Source organism: Aphidius gifuensis, linkage group LG3, assembly GCF_014905175.1.
Source record: "Aphidius gifuensis isolate YNYX2018 linkage group LG3, ASM1490517v1, whole genome shotgun sequence".
NCBI lineage: Eukaryota > Metazoa > Arthropoda > Insecta > Hymenoptera > Braconidae > Aphidius > Aphidius gifuensis.
This window is the reverse complement of record NC_057790.1, coordinates 3,216,008-3,240,880: the sequence shown is the minus strand read 5'-3', so window position 1 is coordinate 3,240,880 and position 24,873 is coordinate 3,216,008. Positions and strand designations below refer to the sequence as shown.

The 24,873-nt window shown below is 28.4% G+C and overlaps 2 protein-coding genes across 2 annotated transcripts in view; both read left to right on the top strand.

Moving 5' to 3' along the window:
- Positions 1–19,845, top strand: part of LOC122853533 (chymotrypsin-2-like) — a 32,045-nt gene extending 12,200 nt beyond the window's left edge. Inside the window, exons 2-4 of the mRNA XM_044154034.1 lie at positions 18,954–19,151; positions 19,353–19,612; positions 19,702–19,845. Of these exons, the coding sequence (XP_044009969.1) occupies positions 18,954–19,151; positions 19,353–19,612; positions 19,702–19,845 (602 nt within the window). The remainder of the gene's footprint in view (positions 1–18,953; positions 19,152–19,352; positions 19,613–19,701) is intronic.
- Positions 19,846–20,415: 570 nt separating this feature from the next.
- Positions 20,416–24,544, top strand: LOC122853532 (trypsin beta-like). The gene is made up of 5 exons (XM_044154032.1): positions 20,416–20,419; positions 20,538–20,852; positions 20,935–21,197; positions 21,321–21,353; positions 24,512–24,544. The coding sequence occupies exons 1-5, from the start codon at positions 20,416–20,418 to the stop codon at positions 24,542–24,544; spliced, it is 648 nt and encodes a 215-aa protein (XP_044009967.1).
- Positions 24,545–24,873: the final 329 nt, after the last annotated feature.

Below are 24,873 nucleotides of genomic sequence, written 5' to 3'. Positions count from 1 at the left end.
CGTCAATTCAACATTATATTTTAATATTATTATCTTGGACTAATTTACAGTGCTTGAAAATTATTGATGGAACTTGTTAATGTTAATTTTTTTAAATTTATAATTAAAATATTTTAAAAATTTATTTATTCAATTTATTAAAATGATAATTATATTTTATTATTTTATTAATTTATTAAAAATTCAAATTGTTTTTAATTTTAAATTCAAGTTTAATATATTTCTAAAACTTTAACAATATTAAATTATTAAAATTTCATAATCCATATACAAGTTTAGTTGAAGCACCAAAGTTTTTAGCAATTACTGCATTCTGAACATTCTTGGGATGAAATAACTATTTTTTAACTTAATTTTATATATAGCTGTATGTAGTGTTATTTATGGTTTTTGCCATGAAACGATACTATAGTGAAAAAAAAAAAAAAAACATCAAGTGTACAAAGTGTAAGTAAGATCACCGATTCAATGTGACCCAAGATAGCAAAGACAGTCAACTTGCATTTTGTCGTGTCGAAAGAGTCGAGGGATATCAGTGGGTCTGTGTTCAACACGTGCCCGGTTAAATATTTCAACCAGTTTTTTGTCATAAAAATAACTATATTTCTTTTTAAAAAAAAAAAGATATTGAAAAAATTTAAAAAAAAAACAACATAAAATAAAATACTAATGTTATACAGGTGCGACAAAATAATTTAAAATATTTTATGTTATATTTTTTATTATAATAGATATAAAAAATTTGATATTTAATATTTTTTTATTTATTAATATTTTGCAGATGTTAAATTATTTCAATAAAAATACAAAAATTTTATTTATAATTTCAATTTTTTTATGGTGGTTTATTCATATAGAGTTTGGGTCATATATGGGACGATCACTGCCATCTGTGAAGCAACTTGTGGACCATCTATGAACATACAAACACACACGTGTAATAAATATATACAACAAGTAGATACGGCCAGATATATGTATGTGGTCAGACATGCCAGTTTACACAGTGGCAAATGCTCTCAAACCTCCACTTATACTACTGTCTCTTTTATTTTTTTTATTATTATTTTTTCCCCTCACAAGTTAGTCGTTATTTTTTTTAAATATAATAAAAAAAAAAAAAGAACAAGTAATTCATGACATTTATTTTCCAATTGTTTCACTTGAAAAAAAAAAAGAAAAAAAGTACCATCAATAATGTAACTGCTATTATTATCTGAAGGAAAAAAAAAAAATTAAATTGAAAGAAAATAGAAAAATTGTAAATTTAGTTTGATAAATGAAATGGATTTTTTTTTTTAAAAATTTTTTTTTATCAATGTCTATGTTGTAGAATTAATTTAGCAGTTTTTAATAAATATTTCACGTGTGTGTGTTGAAGGTGGATTTTTTTAAAATGATTATTTTAATAATTTCTCATATATATATTTATTTTTAATTTTGTAGAAATTCAATTTTATGAAGGGGCTACGGATGTTATTAACTCAAAAAAATCATGGTAGTTGTCGTTCAGGACGCCTTGGAGACGCCCGGAAGGTCTTTTCATCCGGATAAATATTTGAAACGTCTCGTGACAGTCTTGAGAGGTTCATTACGTGGGATTACCAGTGCCAACTCCTCATATCGACGACTTAGAAATTCTCACCGTGAGTTTCATGAATCAAAGTCTTTGGCGCTTCTTGATTCAAATGGAACGAATTAGTTCGTTCGCCCGTCGCGTTTCGTTTAAAGATTTCATTTTTTTTTTCTTTTTTTTTCTACCCTCTTCTCTTTTACTGGCCCTCTCCTTGCCTTCCCAAATACGTAACGAGATGCTCAATATATATCTCAGTATTTTTTTTTTTTCTTTTTCAAAACACAAATTCAAGACTATACTTTCAATCATTTCTTCCAAATTCATTCAATCAAAAATCTTTGATGTCAAAAGAAAAATAAAAGAAAATATACTTCTGTGCTTGAAAAATATTATTTTGCCTTGAATAAATTATTATTTAGTTGGAAAAAATCTTTAAAATTAGTTGAATTTTATAAATTTATAAAATCAACAAAAGTTCGTTTACTAGTTATTATTTAAATGTTACAAGTACTCAGTTATCTAAGTTTTTTCGTGCTTATTTTTATAAAACCCATTTTGGTTTTATTAAAATAATAATGCTAATAAAATTATCTATTTTTTAAAAAACAGCATTGATAAAAATTCTATATTAAAATGGAAAAAAAAAATATATAAAATAGAGTCGAGAACAATACATAAATAAATAATAAAAAAAACTTGACAATAATCGTAGTAAAATGTGAATCTTGTCGTGAATATATATATCATAATTCATAGGAATATATCAATTTCAACATTGCTTTCAAATTGCATTCTGCGTTGTATTTTCTCTCATCAGTATACATCAGGCTATCGATAACAATCATAATCGTATAATCAACTTTTATATTTTTTTTCTAGATCATCATTATGAGTATATACAATATCTATCTGTATACATATTTCAATATACATTGTACGTATTCATTTTGAGCTTTTTTTTTTTTTTTCATTTTTTACTCATCGTCAATATTCGGTACGCAGTTATGCGGAAACTCGTTATCCAAAACGAAATATACGTTGTACACCTCGAGCAATACACGAGCATTATATACAACAATATAAAATTATAATAAAAATAATAATAAACGGTCACAGTTCATTAGTGTTGGCTTTAGTTTTTGTTTAGCTCTACATGATTTTTATTTTAGCACACTTGGATATAGTTTTCTTGTTTTTCTTTTGACATTTTTCCAACAGAAAAAAAATATCAACGGTATACAAAAATAAAAAAAAACAATATATAAAAATATAGCTGAATAAAAAATTCAACTGTGTATGTAAATACTAAATTATAAATTTTTTAAAATAAAATCGAAAAAAAATAGAAAGGCACACTTGACGCTTCCTAAAAATAGAATAATAATAGTATAAAAAAAAAAAAAAATATTTAACAAATTGGCCTTGTCCGAATCGGAGCATCAAATGTATGCATGTTTGTGTGTGTATTTGTGTGTTCGATGAATGATAGTGCCGACTTGACTGGCACAGCAATTAATTTAAAAAAAAACGGTAAGTTTCTAATTCCAGCAGGTACACAACAGTTGGATATATATTGAGAGCGGTATTTTTGCAAAGAGATTAAAAATAAATTCCATGAAACAAAGAACAACCTTAAACCGATTTTGATCAGCCCTTATTCATGCTATATATTTGCGTATATTTTTATTTAACTCATTCCATAACCAAGCGGCAATCTAATTAATAACGGATCGGCGCCTGATTCTTTATTTCACCTCTACTTTAGTTGAGTTGGCCTTGCTAAAATCTCCACCCGATCATCATCAATACCTATATATATCTAAAATACAAACAGAAAGTATCGATGGTTAGTGAACACTTTTGCGGCTCTTTTTCTCATCATTCCCCTGGCCACTTTAAATTTAAATTGAAATGTTGGAAAAAACAAAAGAATTGACTATATTGCAAAATTAAACAATGAAATATCACGAGGGTGATGAGAGACAGATAGAAATAAAAAAAAAAAAAAATAATATAAAAAGAAAAAAAAGAGAGAAAAGAATGAGTGAGTTTGTGAGGGTGGTAGTGGGTGGAGGTATGGGGTGTATTTACAATACCAAGTTGAAGGGAAAAAAATATAAAAAAAAAAAAAAGAACCACAAAGGCACTTTCACACCCGATTGAACAAACTCTGCATAATAGAAGTAGATCCTGCTCAAACAGTTGAATCGCCATGCAAGAATTTCTAATAACGAGTTGTGCCCGCGGTCTGACACCGTATGTAGATAAAAACTATATGTCTATATAGCCAATTTTATTTATTGCCTCAACACATTTTTATCACTTCAACTGTGTGTACGTATATACGTAGGCTTGCAGAGTACTCGAAAAAAATAACCAGAATTCATTGGTATCAAGTCACACACAGAGAGACGGATTTTTTCGTTACAAAGAACTCAAAAAAAAAGTATATAAATATATATACTATAAAGGGTAAAACTCGCTGAAAAAGAAATTGAATTGATACAATTGTTGGAAATTTTTTTTAGACAAGTATATGACTCTTTTTATGTTTTTCATTTATTCAATTTATCAAATTGATTGTTGTTTTTTCTTTTATCATAACAATGATGTTATAAAAATTAGGCCAATGATTATTGGATCTTTATGTACATATAGAACCCCTTTTTATTTGATTTATTTTAAACATCAGGAAGAATATATATCATCAAAACAATATGTCTCAAATAAAATTAACAGATTTTATTTACATCCGGTTATGTGTGTCTATGATTGAGCGTACATAGAACATTGAGTGTGTAGTCTAAAAGTTGTTGGATATAAAATAAAAAATACTAAAGACTTTGATTATTGAATAAGGCGCTTATTGTTGAATGAATAAAATTGATGCGGGTCTGATTAATTTAGAGCGCGGATGATAATTGATTATGCTGTCGTGTATTTATTATAACAAGATGCAAAAGACAATATTACAATTAATAGGGGAAGTGAATGAAGAGTTAAAGTCGAGTAAACCATGAGAGTATTTTAGTGTCTTTGCGCGCGATGCCTTGATCATTGAAAGCATATGAAATAATGAAAAAGGCTCACAGGACGCAAGCAATTATACTGTTTAATGATGGTATATAGTCGAATGTTACATCCGTTATAATACCAAACGTGTTGTTTTGGTAATTACCAACCTAATGCCTAACCCGCCCCCATCATTATGTATCTTGCAACTCAGCAAGGTTATACAAGAGACATCAAAAACCAAAAGTATACGCATTTAAAAACCTATACTCAATAAACAGACAAAGTAGTCTTGGGTATGTTATTTTATTATTATTTTTTTCTTTATACAATTCTGTGAAATAAATTAAAATGTTATACATTTTGAATAAAAAAAAAAAAGATCTCATTTTTACTTTGTGGTAAATTATTGTTCGCAAGAGTGGACAAAAACTCAGTCATAAATTAAAATGTAATTTTTTAAATTCACAGTAATGAGTGTGACTTGAAAACTACACAAATTATCATTATATATAATTTATATATATAAGTAATTTATATTTTAACATTGCAAGAAAAAATTAAAAATAAAAATGCTGACGTGGGCGTGACTTTTGCTAAGAAACCAGACGAAAAGAAAAATTAAAAAATAATAATGAAAGGAGAAAAAAAAAAAAGAAGAGGTAGTCCGCCAGGAAACAGAGAGGGCTGAGTGAGGGTAGTAAAAAAAGAAAAAAATAAATAAATAAAATAAAAGTTGAGGGTGGGCAGAGAGTTTTTAATCCAGCGAGTCACCCTGTGTGGAAATGATTCCGTTTTTAAATTAAAGACGAGAATGCTTGGTCCAACAAACGAGAAAAGAAAAAATTCAGCGAGACAAAAAATGAATAAAAAAAAACTATACAAAAAGGTAAAGAGAAAAAGTGGGAGACAGTTTGCTATGAGGAGAAAAAAAAAGAAAGAAAAACAAGGAACTCATTTGCACTTAAAAAAATAATGAGCGATAAAATTAATGTCGTGGTATCCACAAGAATTAACGGCTGGTACCGAGGTAGCAAGTGGGTGGGAGAAAAGAAAGTACAAAAAAAAAAAAAAAAAGATAAAGAAAATGAAAATAATGAAAAAATAAGTACAACAAATAAAGGAAGAAAATCTTTGGCACGAACGTTAACAAATGAATGGTCGCTTTATCGGGCGGAAATGATTTTGATTCAGCAAATGAAAAAAAAAAAAAAAAACTTGTAATTTAAATATCGTATAGCGTGAAAAGTATATAACAGGGAGTTTTCTTTAATTGGATTTTTAATTGCCACGATTTTCACTACATTAATCCATCCTGTCCCATCTGAATCTCTTTTTTTTTTTTCTTTTTCTTTTACCGTGACTTGTCGTTAGCCGATTATTATTCTTCTCATCATCACCCCCCCTCTTAAAATACGTACAACATTATTACATGGTCTTCATATTTTTTATTTTTTTTCATCTTTTTTTCCCTCTTCCTAAAAAGATTCTTATCTGGTTTCAAATATCCTCTCTTGAGACCAGTGGTTTGTGTACTTTTAATTATTGTAATCTGAAAAAAAAAAATAATAATAATAAATATACATAAATTTTTTTTTCCAACATTTGTTATAATTTTATTTTATTTTTCCACTCTAGAGTATATTTAAAAATTTTTCTTACAAAGAATAAACAACTATGAATATTCCTCATTAATTTAATATTCAAAAAAAAAAAAAATACTTGAGCATAAAATTATGATACAAAAATATTCTGTATTTTATTTATTTTGTTTATTGTATCCATTGTTTAAAATTCAAAAAAATCATCAAAAGCTCTTTACATTTCTTTTCATCTTATTCACAAGAATTCAAGACAACGATAATAATCTCGACAAGTCTCTCAACTTCTCATTGTACAATATAATTTAAACGAGTAATGTGTCTATATGGCAACATTGACGACAAGTTTATACAGTAAAATTTACGCTCCACATCCGTTACCTCAGTCTTTTCACCCCGCGAATAACTTCCTCCCTCTTTATGTCTCTTAAAATGTGTATCTATCTTTATTTTTGGCGTAACAGTGCGGCAAATAATAATCGCAATAATCGCAATTCGTCGACGCTAGGCCAATTTGAATATGAATCCGAGTGCGAACAATGTCATCGGGGGTTTATATAGGTACGTGCCGTATCTCCCCCACGAATCGAAAATATAAACTGTCTATGTATATATCGCAATACATGTGTATTGTCAAGCTTGTGTAACTATTATACAACTACATTTAAACTATATATACAACAGCCATCGAATCATCATATCTATCTCGCTCTTTATTTCAAAACTCACTCGTTGGTTCGTTACTAACTGTCCGTATACTGTTAGTTAACTAGCCCGTCCCGGTGACAGTCACGTAGTGAAATTCAGGGACAACTCGTTCCACTATATAACATGAACGGAGAAATGAACAGTATTACAAAAGGGGGTTGGCATCAGATAAAAAGAGAGAGAATGAACTCAAACTCAAACTCAGTTGTAAATTGGGGGCGTGGGTGGATTGGCGAGAAGGAAGGGAGGAGAGAATAGAGGAATAGAAACACATTTGAATCCGGAACTCTCATCAGAATCAGTGCTCGCTACGTTTAACCCGATAATTAAACTTGTCGTTGGGAAATAATATTCATACCCTCGACCATCGTTCTATGACCGATCCTCAACCCTTTATACCTATCACCAATTCACAAACCACCCACTCATATACTGCACCACCACCACCCATTTACAAATGTATATATACAAATTTTAACTCATTTCTTCATAATCGCTTTTACGCTGTTTCACATTGAACGTGCAGATTAACTTAGCACGTAAATTATGTACAATTTTATAAATTGTATAATATACATATGCATGATGCTAGTTTATTTCTTTTTTTTTTTGTATAGTTAACCCTTTTAAGATAGATATCATTATGGTATTCATGTAAATTTTAAATTTGTTGAGATTCATTTGGCGTGGGGTTTATACAATTTGTAAAATAATACATTAACTTATTGGCGCTGAGAGAAAATATATATGATTCATCTAATGAAAATGAGTTATAAATAAAATAATTGTATTTTCAATTCATTATTCATACATGTATTTAAGTCGGGTAGTTTTATGAATATTTGTAAATATTAAATGAATTTAATTACACCCTCTCATTGAGAGTCTTGAGGTGGTCTTGCACGCAACAAATATCTTGCACGGCGCCATCGTGCTTAAAGGCATATGAAGGTTTTTATTATTTATATTTTTTTAGCCAATATTTATTTATTTATTTTTATTTTATGTGTTAAAGTTACTTAGTTGTGCGGTGGATCGTGCTCATGGTAAATATCAGAGGAGAAAAAAAAAGTAGTAGCAGTATAGACAAACAAGAAAAATAAGAAAAAGTGATGTTGATGTATATAGAAGAGGGGTGATGAAGGGAGGTCATAGTCTTGGAGCAATGCGCGATCTCATAAACGTTGTTCGCGTGGCTAAGAAACATTCGAAAAGTGGATGGTTAAGCCTGCGGCAAAGGTAGTGGCGATAGTGGTGACTGGCCCCAACAATTACACGGGAATAAAAGCAAATAAAAAATGCAAAAAATTAGATAGAATAAAAGAGAAAAAAAAATATATAAAGAGAGTGAGATGAGTAGGTGGTAAGAGGGAGGTTACAACAAGGGTGAGAGATAGTTAAAACAGAAAAAAAAAAAACATAGTATAGGGACAAGAAAAAACAAAGCTAGACAACAATAAAATTGTTAGATTTCGCGTGGAAGATTGTTGCCATGGGTAATAGTAAACCATTTAAAAATAGAATTTTATATATATCTAACCAGCTTGATTTCGATTTCGTGACTATCACCGTTATATGTAATATGCATTGTTTTTTTTTTTTTTGGATTACATGCTTTACGTGTCCCCCTTATGATTCTCTCATTTCAAATTTTTTTTTTTTCTATCTATTAATTTTATTTTCTATATATATATTTTTTTTTTTTGAATTTCATTTGTTATATTGAAAGAAAAAAATATTCACTAACTTTTTTATTTTACAAAATTATATTTATTTTTTTCAATTGAGACATTCAATTGGGAAGGACAGGTCGCTGCATCTGTTGGCAAGTGCACAAACTTAGAGTGCCGGTCGAGCGACTTAAATATATATAAGCTATTTTCTCCCTCTACTGTACAGTGTACGCCAAGGGGTTGTGTCCAGTCAAGTACAGGCCAACCCCACTGCTCTTCCAATCCCCTGAGCCAACGAGTTTTCTCAAGTAAGCGTGATTACAGCATTCTTTTACGACCATCCTTCCTTTTTCCATGCTTTTCCATTACGTCCACCCTCTACCTCCTTCTCCCTCCCATGTCCTTCTTATTTCTATTTTTTTTCTTTTTCTTTTTTATATTTTTTTTTCAACTTTTACTCAACCTATCCAGACTCAAGTGCACAGTAAAAAAAAGCTTAGAAAGGGAGAGAAAAAAAATAAAAATAAAATAATACAAGTTGATTGTATATATAGAGCTTGAGGCCTAGTTAGTATGCATAGTACGGGAATTCACCGGGAATGAAATGTCAACCCGAGACTCGTCATGCTGGCCTTGTGTCCTTTCTAAACCACCATACAGAAGTACATGAACATTTATGTGTGGAGATATTTTTTGGTTGGTGTACACAACGATCAACATCCTTCAGTGATCTCATTCGTATTTTTTTTTCGTCTGATATATACTTTTTTAAGCCTCTTCAATTTTTTTTATTTCTATCGAAAAATAAATAAAATAAATATAAATAATTTTATTGATTGCATTTTCATTTGAAGCAAATTTAAATAATTATATATTAAATATTTCTTAAATTTATAAACAAGTTTTTTTTAAATCGTCAGTGAAAAAAAAAACAATAAAATTCAATACAAAAACAATTCATTTTTCACACTAGTATAAGTGTCAATTTAAAAAAAAATGAAAAAAAAAAAACAATAAGGGGTGAAGTTGTAAAGCTGTTTCGTTAATCTTCTTTATGGTTCTTTTTAAATATTAGAATAGAATTGTAAGAGAGCGTCAAAAGGGTTACACCAACATCACTTGACAGGATCACCATAACGTTAGCACGGCAATTAATATTTGACTATGGAATGAGAGGATAAAGAGAGAAAGAGGGGATCAATGAGGGTAGTATACAGAAGAGTTGAAAACCAAGGCAAATCGCCGACGGCATAATATGCTTTATGTAAAATATACATATAAAAGGGGGGTGAGGTTGAGACATTAGTTGGACAAGTAAAAGAGAGAAAGAGAAAGGGGTTGACTTGTAGTATGCTTCGTGATCTCGTCGACCGGATGGTAGACTCACGCGTCAAAAAGGGGTTGATAGTAAAAGATATATACTATGTTATAGTACAGTGAGTCGGTTGGTTAACAATGCTAATAATATCCGAATACTAGTTCTCTGAGTTTTGAGATGAAGGAAGTAAAAGAGATGGAATAAAATACTTGATATAACAACAGAAAGAGATGATAAATATGTGAGTACATTCAAGTCATTCATATCATCCCCCTCAGTTCGTCGATTTCTCTCTCTTTATACACATTTAAAGTCTTGTTCACAAGTCCAAATCACTTTGTCTTCAGAGTCAAAGGGTTACAGTATTCGTGAACCCAGGAACTTCCGTTATGATTTCATCATCAAGTGAATATATGTTATATGGTAGTTGTATAATGAAGGGGAAATTAGAAGATCGTCTGCAAAGCCAATTAAACCTTCATTCATAGTCAACTAATTATCTTTTGCAATCATCCCTAACCAACCACGTCAAAAGTTTCACAGCCCTTGCATATTATATTCATATTCGTATATTATACATATATAAATTCACAAATATACATTAACAATATCTATATATATATAAAGTATCACGCGTCATTTGTCCAATCAGGGGGAGGGCACCATTGGGTCGTTAGCCGTTTGTTTCGAAATAATGGCTCCGGACAAATACATATGTAGATACAGAATGAATATAATTTAACATGAAATCGGTATTAAAAAAATTTTACATACAGAATATATATCTATTATACATTTAATGATGTCAATTACTTAATGAACCACTTATTTTTTTAAATTAATTTTTATTCAACAAAAATGACACTAATGAATCATTTAATTATAATTGAATTTGATTTTTTTTAAATAATAAATTGTTATATATTTAAAAGAAAAAAAAAATTACTTTTTGGTATATACTTTGATATATTTAGAAAATAAAATATAAAAAAAAATTTTAAAAGGTTTATTTTATTTTTTTTTATCGTACTTAAAGTTTGAATGTTGAGTATATGTATATACTATCGAATTTCCAAGCCATGCTACCAGACAAAGAGCTTTGAATTTTTACTGCAAATGTAGATAAGGGATGATTCGATCGGTCTAATGTCACGAGCATCCGTTCTCAAGAATCTTGGCCACCATTTGTCCGAAACAACCCTGGAATCTTTAAAGGTGGCCGTAACGACCACCAGGGGGTCGTCGCGGCCGCGAAATCGATACTACAGTTTCTCTAAAGTTGTTGTACTTGTAGTAGTTGTGGAAAATGAGAAGGAAAAAAGAAAACGAGAAAGGGATGAAAAGAGAGAGAAAGAGAAAAGTAAAACCGCGAAGAAAGATCATCTGCATACATTGACCTCTTTACTCTTCTTACTTGGTTGTTTTATCTCTCTTTCTTTTGGGACATTTTAGACTGGTTGGTGGTTTCTTCAGTAATCCCCACCTCAATGTCTTCAACCCTCTTTCCACTTGCTCATGAATCGTTCTATGTATATGACTTGAGACAGGATCTTTAGCCCAAAGGCATCCTTGTCCAGTTTACAATCACCTTTCTCAGCAACGTGTGGCTTTAGTTGCTTTTACTTTTTGGTGTCCTCAAAAAGACGAGGGATGAATGAACGACAATCGGCCAGAGGGCAGTTCAAAACTTGACATGGGATGAGTTACGCTGGGACAAGATAAATTCAAATCCAAGACTCAAGTCCCAAACCGCAAATCACCCATACTATTTCAAACCTAGGATCATCCTTCTCTTCGTCTGACTTTGTCCTGCTTCATATATTCTTCTCTTCATTTCATACTTTCTCATGTTATTTACTTTACCCTCTTTTGCAACAAAACCTTAGTCGCTTTATATTTTCATCCAATGTCATGCGATTGGGTCAGAAAAGACGACATTTGGATTTAACATTTCCACCTTTTTTTTTATTTTCTTGTCCATCTCCCTATTACTTTATTTTTTTTTTTCCCTATACTTTTCGTTATTCGAATATCTTTTGCCTTTTGATAAACATCATTTTGTTGATACTTATTTTTTTCTATATATCTATATTGACATGTGTAATGTACATATATACATACATCAGATACAACTATTTATTATATTTCAGGACAAGTAGAAATCACGTACAAAACTCGTTCAAAGGTTAATCTTAAGTATAAAAAAAATATTAAAATATAAAAAATGATATATAATAAAAAATTTAGAATGGAAAATAACAAGCACAACAATATTTTCAAGATAGACTTAAATTACAGTTAAAACTTGACAAGTTAAGTTTTTTAATATTTTCAAAATTTTGACGTGACTGAATTGAAATTGGTATAAAATGATGTATATACATAATAAACATATACATTAAACATGTGTACAAGTAAAAAATAAAATTCTGGTATTTCAATTTTGCAAGAAAACTACTCAATTTCATATTCATAATGTACCTCTATACCTTTTTCAACATTTATAAATTTTATAAATACAAAATATTTCAAATAAAAAATACATATATTTTGATATTAACTTCAACTTTTAACATATTAAAAAAATTTTTTAAAGTGTTAAACAAGTCAGTAAGTTACAAAAAATTCTATACTGATGTCCAATATTAAAAATAAAAATAAAAAATCATTTATACAAAAGAATGGACGTATTGTTAAATAATTTTTAATTAATTAAACCATAAAAATTTGTCCTAAAAATTCTATAAAAATTGATGAAACCATGGAGAACATTGAACAATGCAAATAACGATTTGAAGAATGAAAAAATTTGGAAAAGTTTGATGATGATTGAAATGTAAATTTGAAGATCAATAGAATCAAACAATCTCTCACCATGATGTGTCATCAATAAACATGCATATACATGATTTGATTGTAGCCAGTTTGTCCGCATATATATCTATGAATATGTATATCATATTAATATTCATGTTGATACAGTATAAATGTGTTCAACATCCATTTATTCAGTGATAGTTTTGACGTGTTACATTTACCAATATAGTCAAATCAACTGATATGAATTTTCCCACAGCTATAAAACATAAAATCTCCGTGCAGATATACGCATCAATATTGAAAATGTTTAACATCATGTTGGTATATTAAATATTAATATTTATATTTGCGCGCATGATCTACGTACAGTGTGTTTAATATATATACATATGTATCGAAAAGCAAAATGAGCAATACCATTGAAAACGGAAACAAATTCTATATACACCATGGGCCACCACTGCAACATCAACAGTCATCTACCATCAATGCGCGGAACTTTGAACGATTATTTTGTTGGAGAATGAGGTATATATACTGTGGACCATTGGGGGAGAATGGTTTGGCTGTTAAAATTTGCATGCATATGACACCGCACACCACTGTGCTCTAATATCACCAAGCTCAAATGGAAATTAAGTCCCGAATCGAGAGTAACAATCTGCTTTTATCATCTCCATTTTATTTTTTCATTTATTATTATTTTCATTTCATTTCATTTATTTTTTTTGGTTTCTCTGTTGCTCAATACGAGCTAGCTATTATCATTACTACCCCTTTAGCTATGTGGACATTAAAATCATTTTGAAATTCATGATTTAGCAAATGCAAATGTGTATGTGATGATGGTTTACTTCATGTATTTATTTGGTCAAAATCAATATTCAATTTTGTTGTATATATACAGGTAATATTCACGATTTTGGATGAGATGATTAATCACCGTTACGAAATAGCGGATGTATTTGAGAAATTCACAATTCAATATTTACTCGTGGGTGTCGGTACTTTGGTCTATCTATATTTTGTATATGCTTTAGGCTATTTAATAAATACATATACGTTTTGAGTAAAATTATAGAATTATATTATATATGGATTTTCAACGTGCTTAAACTGGAAGCAACCGACAATGCTTCCAGCTGTGACCAAAAAGGGAAATAGAAGAAGACTCCTATGACAAGACATTATATCATCAAGTCACACACATGTACACATTTATTATCATTTACATATACTTGTAAATTATAATACAACAACACAGCTAATAATATTTTGCTACTATATTTTGCTAAGCTTTGTTTTATAAATATATGTATACACAATTCGCCAAAATGCCGAAACACATTTCTAATATAATATAGTGGATAAAAAGGTATATTATTGTTGGATGCTCGGTTTATTTTTTTATACATCTTTTGCGCCCTTGTTTATTTATCGCATATCAAAATCTATAGATGTGAATTCGTGTTACCCAAGATGAAACATTTGCACGAATAAATTTTATCCTTTTGGCTTTTTTTTTTTTGATCTTGGACCACATATTGACGTTGCGGCTCGTGGCCTGTTGTCTCTCTAATAGATGATTTAAATTTTTCAATATACATATTTGCATTTTTTATTTTTTATAAAAAATTTGAATTTTTTTTTTCTTTCTTATTTCGGCTTCTGAAGCAACTTTTGCACAAGTTTTCGATGTATGGCCTGTGTCCTTCCTTATTTTATTATTTATTTTTTATTGCTCTTCTGTTTTATAAACTCGACGAATTTTAAATTTTATTTATTTATTTTTTTTTCCTATATATTTTATATCATGATTTTTTTATTTTATATTTTTTTTGTGTGTTTTAGTTTTTGTTTGAGGCCCACCGCGTTATTATTGTAGTCGTCGTATATTTGGAGGACTTTACCAGGCCGAATTGGTACTGCAAAGATGAGAGAAGGATGACTATAGACCACGAATCAACAGGGGGTTGAGGAATAAAAATAAAAAAAATTAAAGTAAAAAAAAGTGAGAGAGCAAGAGGGAGCGAATGATTTTGAAATATTTGTCGCCGTGCATAAATTCGAAGGCGGCGGTCGCGCATACTTAAATATGGTCAGAGCATCTTTTCTATTTTTTTTTTTCTTCATTTTTTATTTGCATCTTCTGTTATTTTATTATTCCTTTTTTTTTTTTTTAGCATTGCTTTACCAACTTTTTTACTGCTCCCTCGTTCTAGTTGCAGTTTTTTCTCTTCTCTTAATTTTTTTTTTTTTTTTTCCATTGCCGCTTCTGCTCTCTGTAAATGTTACTGCCGCTGCACTTACCTCACCTTCACTGTATATTTCTATTCTTTTTTTTTTCTTATTTTTAAGTTTAATATTTTTTTTTTTTATCATCTGTTTTCTTGTTTTTTATCTTGAACTCCCCCTCATTCTTTTGGGTCTCGACCTCCATTGTCTCGTGAGCGCTAATAAACTATCCCGCGGGGGCCACCCCCGTGTATAGATATTCATTATTATTATTTTTATTATTATTATTGTTATCATCATCATCATTATTATTATTATCTTACGTTCGAAATGCAAAAAACGAATCGTCGCCGTTTTGTATTGCAAGATGCACCCCCATGGCGTGCATTATGGAATTTTTGCTCTTTGTCTGTCCTCCCTTTTCACATCTTCACGTTTAATATATATTTATTTATTTTTATTATTATTATTCATCATCTTACGTAGATATACATACCATATATACAAACTGAATTCTCTTGTATTATTATTTTTTTTTTTCGATACCAAGGGGAATCAAACGTGACCGCAACTCGGGTCATTCTCATAATTTTACCTGTCTTGTATAAACCATTTCTTTTTTGGTTTTTTTTTTTCATTCATGTTCGATTATTTCTTTACAGTCTATTTGAGTTTTTAATTCTATTTATTTATTCATTATTATGATGATTTTTTTTTTTTTTTAATGCCTATGTAATACTATACAATTTTAATAATTTCCTTTTTATATTTTTTAAATTCATTCCGTCAATTTGTATTTTTTTTAGGAAATTATAATAATAATTTTTTTTTTTTTTTTGTTTTCCAACTGGTCTTAAGTTGAGCGAAAAAAAAAAAAAAAAACAGCTCATCGGCGTTTGAAATCGAGTCACACTCGGGGGAGCGTGCGCGCCCGTAACATTATATTCTTTCGTAGTCGGGGAATCTGGTGAAATTAAGATTACGAGATAAGGCTCAACGGGCGTATACCGTCTTCGTCGTAATGGCCGCAGGACGGCTTCATTTCAAATCCACCTCGAGCACACACAAAAGTCTAAAAACCACAATTTATCTTGTTTTTTTTTTTTTAATTTTATTATTTCTTTAAACTTTTTTTTATGATCTTTTCTTTGCTCTGCTTCTTTCAGTTATATTCGTCGACATGTAATGATAATCGTGTAATAATCGTAATGCTGATAGTCGTCGTTGAAAGAAAAAAAGGTGGGCCGTTTATTTTACTTTTTTTTTTCTTTCGTGTGAGGGTAACTTTGAAGTTGGAAATTGAAGAAAAAGTAAAGAAATGATAGAGGTAAAAGTACAAATAAAAAGTCTGTGTGTGTGATGGTGGAAAATTGAGGAAGGAAATAGAAGAGCACACAGAGTGGATGCATATATGAAAAATTGAACTGTTAATAAAAAAAAAAAGACATATAATGATAATAATGTAAAAAAATTAAATAACAAAACTGGGTATCTTATGGAAGACGGGGTCAGAATAATACAGGAGCTCGTGTGGGCATGATTTTTATAATTTTTTTTAATTTTACATGATAGAATAAAAGAGTCATCTTATTTTGTTTTATTTTTTTATTGTCGCAAATTATAAAAAGAAACTTGACAACGGGTAATATGAGAATCTCATATAGTAGTACCTTAGATTTAATCTTTAGCATGTGTTTTTTTTTTTTTTACTACGTTTATAAAAGAAACACTAGACTATTTATACTTTGAAGTGATGGACTTACACCAACAAACAAGATCAAACCAGCTGGAAGCTTCCTGGAAGTTAGGTAAATTAAAAAAATAATATTTAAAAACAAAAAGTATCATAAAAAATTTAATTTTTTTTTCTCTTTTTCTTTCATTATTATTATGTTGTTTATAATATTTTTTTTTTGCTTTTAAGGTTATCCAAAAGAAATGAGAGGTCATCTGGACCATCAAAGATGCATTCTAAGCTTTTTTTCATTTTTTTTTTATAAAAATATTCAACTGAGTTTTGGGTATTACTGTTGGAGTCAAATAAAATATCAAGATGTCAAGAAAATAAAGCGACAAATTTCTAGATAAAACTATAAATTTAAATTTCATGGAAAAACATTTTTTTTTTTAACGCCTTCCAAATGTCATTCTCTCAGGCAACTTCCGTTTGGAATAATTTTTACAAGTGCAATATGCGCACAAGCTACCTTCCCTATACAATTAAGCTAACCAATAACAGGTTGTCAGTATAGTGGTGACAAAATTTTTCGTGTCTCAACCCAACAACCATTATTATTTTAACAAAATTTTTGTTACATTATATATTTATTTTTATTTTAATGTTTAAAAAATTATCCTGGAATTTAAAAAACTTACTGTATGCACGAGACAATAACGAAAAAAAGTAATAGTATTTTATTTATTTATTATTATTATTAAACCTTATATTTTGTCTGCATTTAAACTGGTTACGATCGATACTGGCTGGTGTGGAGTTTGCAGTCACCAGGCTAACCAGTTGTTACTGGTCGTTGAGATAAGAACTTGAGTATTTTACCTCGATGGAATGTCCGGGTTTATTATATACAGATAAACCAACATTTATTCTAGAAATGCTAAAATACATTTTGATTATTGTTGTAAACGTTGGAAAAAAGAAAAAATTAATTTTAATGAATTAAAAAAATTTATTATAAAAGAAAATATAATTTATTTTTAATGATTTTTAATAGCTTCAATAGATATTGAAGCTATATGAGTAGAAATATTTTTCAAGCATATGTATAATGGTTAAAAATCCTTAAATTAAATTAGCATATTTATTATGTTGAGGATAATAAATTGAAGGCAAAGTACATATAGAATTTACGAGTTGTTGTGGGGTTCAGAGCAAGGTGTGATACGAGGGATGAAACGGAAACAAAAGACCGATCATTATCTTCCCTCGAATACACGTCACGTTGTCCGGCTGTGGCCTCTCTCTCTCTTTATCTCCTTTTCTATTTTTGCTACCCTCATTTTGATACGTCCCACTCTGGACTACTAGTGTCCCTTTGCTTGAAAGAGGTAGTCTAAACCACTCCTCTGTACACCAATCGTCTATACACAATACAAAAACATACATACATATTTGTTATTGCTACCACCACAAAGCATGATAAAACATTACTCTATTATCACATTGTTTTTTCGAATATTTTTTATTTTTTTATCTTTAATTTTTTAAGGCTCAAATTATAAAATGGCAATACAAAAATTCAAGTATGACATTTTGAATTATATAAGAATATTTTTTTTAATTTTTGAATATAATAGATTTATACTTGCCATTTTTATTGACGATAAAATTGTAAATGATATCTTTGAGTACACAGTTATGACTATACCCTCAGAATAACAAACACATCTATATTGTTTGAGTAAACAAAAAAGAAAAAAATTGTTATCTATAATTTGAGTAATTGTTGAATTTGATTTTAATTTAGTATAATGTATAAAATTTTTTTTAGTTCAGTTTTTTTAATATTTTAAATCATGACGAAATTATAAAACTGCAAATAATAATTTAAATTTAGCCATGTTTTTTAATTTATACACATTTTTTTTTAAATAACGTTGATAAATTTGATATCTTAAATAAAAAAAATATATTTTATTCAGCAAAAATTTTTTTTATCTGAAAATAAATATCATTTTAAAAATTAGACAATCAGTCAAGATGAGATTAATAAATTTTTAGTGGGTAAATATAGATAAACAGAGTGAATATATTCTGTCTGACATACGCACCTATATAAGAAGAAACAACTTGACAAATGAAAAATATATATTAATTCAAATTTTATAACAAAGTAGATTCTAAAAAATAAGTCGTTATAAAAAATCATGCGTAAAGTCAACATTATTATTTGGAAAATATGTTTATGTTTTTTTATTTTAGGTAAGTATATTTATTTCAATTGTTTGGCATATATTTTAATAATTTTTTTTCTTTATTTATTGTTGATTAGTCGTGAATGGAAATTTACCAAAAAAAATATTTGGTGGTGAAGATACATCGATTGTAAAATATCCCTATCACGTATCAGTGCAATATCATAATTATCATTTTTGTAATGGTGCAATAATTTCACAATATCACATTTTAACAGCAGCAAATTGTGTGATGGCTGATCGTTATGTTGTATATGCAAATATCCAAGTGTTAAGTAAGACTGACCAACTGAAACCAAGCTATAACGATCTTAGAAAAATTTATCAAGTTGCGTATGTAATATTTCACGAAGGTTACGATCCATACAATAATTGGATCAATGACATAGGTATTTGTTTCATGATGATTTTTATTTGCTAATTTATAATACATTTTTGAATTCATATAGATATACGTTTTTTTTTTTAATTTTCAGCAATTCTTAAATTGTCATCAGAAATTAATTTTAGTGTGTTATCTAAAGCAGTTTCAATGCCAACAAAAACTCCAAGTAATACTGTACGTGTAACGGGTTGGGGTATAAATCCAGTGACTGGAATCATGACAAATGAACTTCAGCGTTTATTTGTTGAAACAATGGCCTCTTCAAATTGTGTTAAAAAATTTCGTGACCATACATTTCTTAGGGCATCCCAGCATTGTTTAATTACTAAACAAAATTCTCAACTAACACAGGTATATTTTTTTTATTATTTATAATAATTTTAATGATTTCATCAAGCTACATAATAATTCAATGATGATTTTTGTTTTCAATTTTTAAGGGTAATGGTGGTTGTCCTGTAATGGCAGGACAAAGAATTATTGGAATTGTTTCTTTCATTCCTTATTATAAAAAAGATCCTGTTATTTTCACTTACGTTTATTCATATGTCAAATGGATCGAGGAAATGAAACGAAAAATTTAGTGTTACAATTGATAATTATTTTTAATATTTAAAATTATATTATATACATTGTTATTTTTCGTTTTATTAAATGAAAAAAAATTCAACCAACACACAGATTTTTTTTATTTATTGATTTATTTTTCATCAATATTCAAAGTGTTATAATAATTGATAAATTATGACTTAACATATTTTTTTATAAAATTACAAATTGATGAGTATATTATTATTCGGTTTTTATAGCAAAATGAAATTAATTTAATTTAACAGAATTCACGTCAAAGTCAATAAAAGAGGATTTGTAGGATTGTTTACTTTTCTTTTCAGCAGTTTCATAAATCTAATAATAAACATGTATTTTTATTTCACATAATTATGCTTAATCAAATGAATATTGATCTTAATATTTATATAAGCAACTACGTAGTGTTCATGCTTATCAGTGATTTATGTTTTCGTTGGATACACAGTCATAGATAAACCGAGTAACTAGCTATAAAAAGCCCTAACCCAACGAAAAACAAGTAGAATCATTTGAATTTTTTCCGAAGTTTGATTAAAAGAAAAAGAAACGTGAGTTTAAAAACCATGGGTAAATTTTTAATACCAATTTGGACAGTATATTTATTTATTTTGCTATCTGGTATGTATTTTTTTATTAAAATTAATAATTTGCAGAGATTATTTACCATTTAATTTGTTTTCAATAGTTTCGAATGGAAATCCACCAGATAAAATATATGGTGGAGATCTTGTTGAAATTTCTAAATATCCACATCAAGTGTCTGTTCAATTTCGAAATGAACATTTTTGTGGTGGTGTAATTATTTCAAATTATCACATATTGACTGCAGCAAGTTGTATTCTCGATGGTAATAATGTTTTTTATGCGAACATTCAAGTATTAAGTGGATCCGATAAATTAATACCAAGTACTTATAATAGAAACTGGAAAATTCATCAAGTTTCATTTGTTATATTTCATAAAAACTACAACCCTCGTGCTCATTGGATCAATGATATAGGTATGATAAATTTTTTTTATTATTATATTAATATTCATTTGTTTAATACGTTCACTTATTAATCTATTTATTTCGTTATCAGCTATTTTAAAATTATCATCAGAACTGCGCTTTTCATTTGCTTGTAAATCAATACGAATGCCAACGACACATATGAGTACACGAAGACACATAACAGGTTGGGGTCGAGATCCAAATACTGGAATATTAAATAATAATCTTCAACGTCTTTGGGTTAGATCAACACCTGGCCCAAGCTGCCAAAGAAATTATGGAATACAGACAATTATTTATCCAACTCAGTATTGTTTGACACCAAAATCAACTGACACTCAGGTGACAATGGTAACTGCCTTATATATAAATCACATCGTTTAAATTCAATAAAAAAAAAAAACTTTTGTTTTCTTAGGTTACATAATAATTAATAGATTTTTTTATACTATCATTATTATTTAATTTTTTCAGGGTAATGCTGGCAGTCCTGTGGCAGGAGGAACGGTACTTGTTGGAATTATTTCTCTGATTAATTCTAATCGTAATTATCCAGTCATTTATACTTACGCTATGCCGTATTATGAGTGGATTGAAAAAATAAAACTTGATTATTGAAAAATAATTATTCAACACATCATAATATTTTCTAGAATTTTTTTAGAATAAAAAAGGTGTAGAGTATTGGTCGAATAATAAAAAAATAAACACTAATCAATAATGAGGTTAATTTTTTTTATAAAATTCATGAAAATTATGTAAGATGTTGGTATTTAACTGTTAAAAAATTCAACTTTTTTGTTAAATTATGTATCTCTTGTTTTTAATTAAAAAGGAAAATTGTCTAAAAAATTTCATGCTCAATTCTTCTTGAAAGTAAGAGTCAATAGTTGCAGCAGTAAAAAAATTCACAACAAATTTACAGCTACAGGTATTGTTTACTAATAATAATATACAATTACCAAAAAAAAAACTATATTATTTTATAAATACCTCTCATTTAAAAACCTAAATGTCTAACAATTTTATTTTTATTGTATATTATAAATTTTTTAATTTTATTTTTTTAGGTTTTTCATTTTTTATATACAGACTCGTACTGTTTGCGAGTGGGTGTTATCGTCGCTGGTATAGAATAAAAAAAAATAAAATAAAAAACCAGATATAAACAAATGAAAAAGTCTGAGATTCGATCGTATATATACAAAGTCTGACTGCGGAAGCCCGAGGTTTATGAGCCATTGTTTCATCCTGAGGTTTATCTCGAGTTCCAATGAGATTTTAGTCTGGCAATTTTTTTATTTATTTATTTTTTTTTGATTCTCAAACGTTGCAGACACTAAATATATATAAAACAAAAAAAAACAAAAAAAAACATAAACTTTTAAATGAATAAATAAATTTATTTATTTTTAAATACTTATCAACTGTCATTGTCATCAATTTGCTTGAATTTTTTGTTTTCTAAATTGATGCAAATGTTATTCAGGATTAATGTTGTAAAAAAATTTTTGAGCTTAATATATGTATGAAATTTTTATGAGTCTGTAGGTGAATATATTTGGTTAGATATATATCATAGAAAAAATAAATCTATTGTAAATAAATAATTTAGAAATAATAAAAAAAAAAAAAGACAGTCGATCAAGCAGAACGTGCTGTGAAAGTTTTTTATATTTTTTGTTTAGTTAATGTTTGTTTTATCATTTTTTTTTTCTTGTGGATTCAAGGGTGTTTAAAATTAATTTGGTCAAACGGAAAACACGATCGATCAGGGTAGACATGGTGTAGGATGTGTATAAACTTTGAAAATGAAAATAAAAAAATAAATAAATAAATTGAGAAAAAAACAAAATCAACTGTGTGGTTCTTTACTCAAGTGGTAGAAGGTGTAGGGGATTATATAGCTCGGCAGGGTGTGTGTTTGATTTTAGAATTTTCGCTTCATTAATCTTCGACGCCATCGAATCCTCGTCTGTCGTTTTTTATTTTTATCCCTACACTTTGATGCATATATATCCTTCTCTTCTATTTTACTTCTGAAAGTTGACCTGGAGAAAAATATAAGAAAAAAAAAATTGAATAGTAAATCATTGAGGGCGCCTCGAAATTCTCAACGACCATTGTTCTAATTCAAATGCAGAAATAAAAAAAAACAGATTAGATCTTGGATTATTCAGAGAAGAGTTTCATCTCTAACGGCTTGTTGGATATTTCCACGCGACTTGTTTATAAGTAGACGGATTGTAATCGAGAATAATCGATTTATTTTGAGTGTTTTTTAGAGATCTACCAATATTTAAAATATAATAATGATCATCATAAATAAATAATGTGTTGCATTGCGAAAAAATATATGTATCCCCTCAATAAAACATGTAGCTGTTATATATTTGCAGATATATTTTTATTTTAAAAGTGAATATATACAATTTTTTTTTTTATTTTAATTTTAATGTTTTTCATTTTTGTTTTTTTTTTTTTTTGCATTTCAAACACTTCTTTTCCATTTTCTAATTTTTTTATTATTTTTTATTTTATCGTCGTGTCTTCTTTTCAATATTCTTCTTATACTTTTAGATGCAAGCCTTTTTCTGTCGATCGACATGCAGAGAAATGCTAGAAACTTTTAAATCTCGATTCCCGTCGACCTCATCATTCACCCACCACAACTTTATTTTTTATATGTGCAAATATACATATGAGTGTGTATAAAGGGGGTGGTAGGTAGCCAAACTTTTCTACAATTTTTCTCATGCAAAAAAATAGAATATTTCAAGTCGAGCTCTTTTCGAGTGTCGTACTAACGAGGCGTTTTTTCTATCCACCTACCATCATCATTCTCGTTTCATTCTTTGGCGCTTTTTTTTTTTTTACATTTTTTTTCACACCCTTACCCCACTTGCGCGCATATACTCTTATCGAAATCCTTCCAAGAAAACTACCTCGTAGAAACTGCGGTCGTGCAAAGTGTGCTGTTGAGGAAGAAAAGAAATTTTAAAAAGAGAATAAAGTTTTTTTTTTTGAAAAAAAAGAGCAAAAAAAAAGAAACAATATAAAAAAAATTATGTGATCGTCAGGTAAATTTTTTTTCTTTTTTTTTACTTAGTTGCGTCGTTGGCGATAATCAGGTTACTTTAACAAATTTTTACTTTTTTTTTTTTCCAGCTTCTTGCATACGACAAAGTTGAAATCTCAATTCACCAAGCTAAATTATCTCACGTAGGTCAAATTCGTGATTTAAAAAAAAATATCATTTTTTTTTTTTCATTAATTTTTTAACTTTTAATAAATTTTTATTATTAAAATTACATAATGATGAAATAAAATTACTAAAACGTCAATTTACATATACAAGCAAAATTTAATTCTATGATTTTAATGAAAATATAAATAAAATTAAACGTATTTTGACTTAAAAAATTCTCAAAATCAAGAAGCGTGTATAAATGAACAAATAAAATTACGACGAAAAAAATAAATATATAGCAATAATAACAATAACAATAAAAACGCTACTGAACAGTTAAAAAAAAAAGCAAAAAATGTACATTGAATGACGTATCAACTGGCTTACGAACGTGCCTCGTCTTTTTTTTCTTTCACGTTTACAAGTATAACCAGTATAACCATGTGTTTATCCATAATTTTATCTTAATTTTCAGCAAACATCTCCAGTTCAACAACATGAAAAATAATAAAGCACGTCATGACGAATTGTTTTGGCCGTGAAAAAACGTGATTCTTAACTCTCGTAGCTTCTTCTCTTAGTTCATTTCTCTCTTCTCTCTCTTCATCTTTTTTTTTTTATCTATTTTCATTATTTTTTTATTATTCAATTTTTATCATGATTATTACTATAATTTTATTAACATTTATACTGTTATTATTACAACAGTATAAATGAAAAATTGAATAAACATCATGTACATTTAAATTATTATTTCTATATTATTAAATCATTATTATTATTATTAATTTATTCGTTGATTTTTTTTTTGTTCTATTTTTTTCATACAGTTTTTCT

Bases quoted from the DNA above. Each gene is read 5' to 3' on its own strand.
- LOC122853532 (XM_044154032.1), top strand. The intron at 20,853-20,934 runs GTATGATAAATT...TTTCGTTATCAG, and splicing joins TCATTGGATCAATGATATAG to CTATTTTAAAATTATCATCA. The intron at 21,354-24,511 runs GTACTTGTTGGA...CTTAATTTTCAG, and splicing joins GTCCTGTGGCAGGAGGAACG to CAAACATCTCCAGTTCAACA.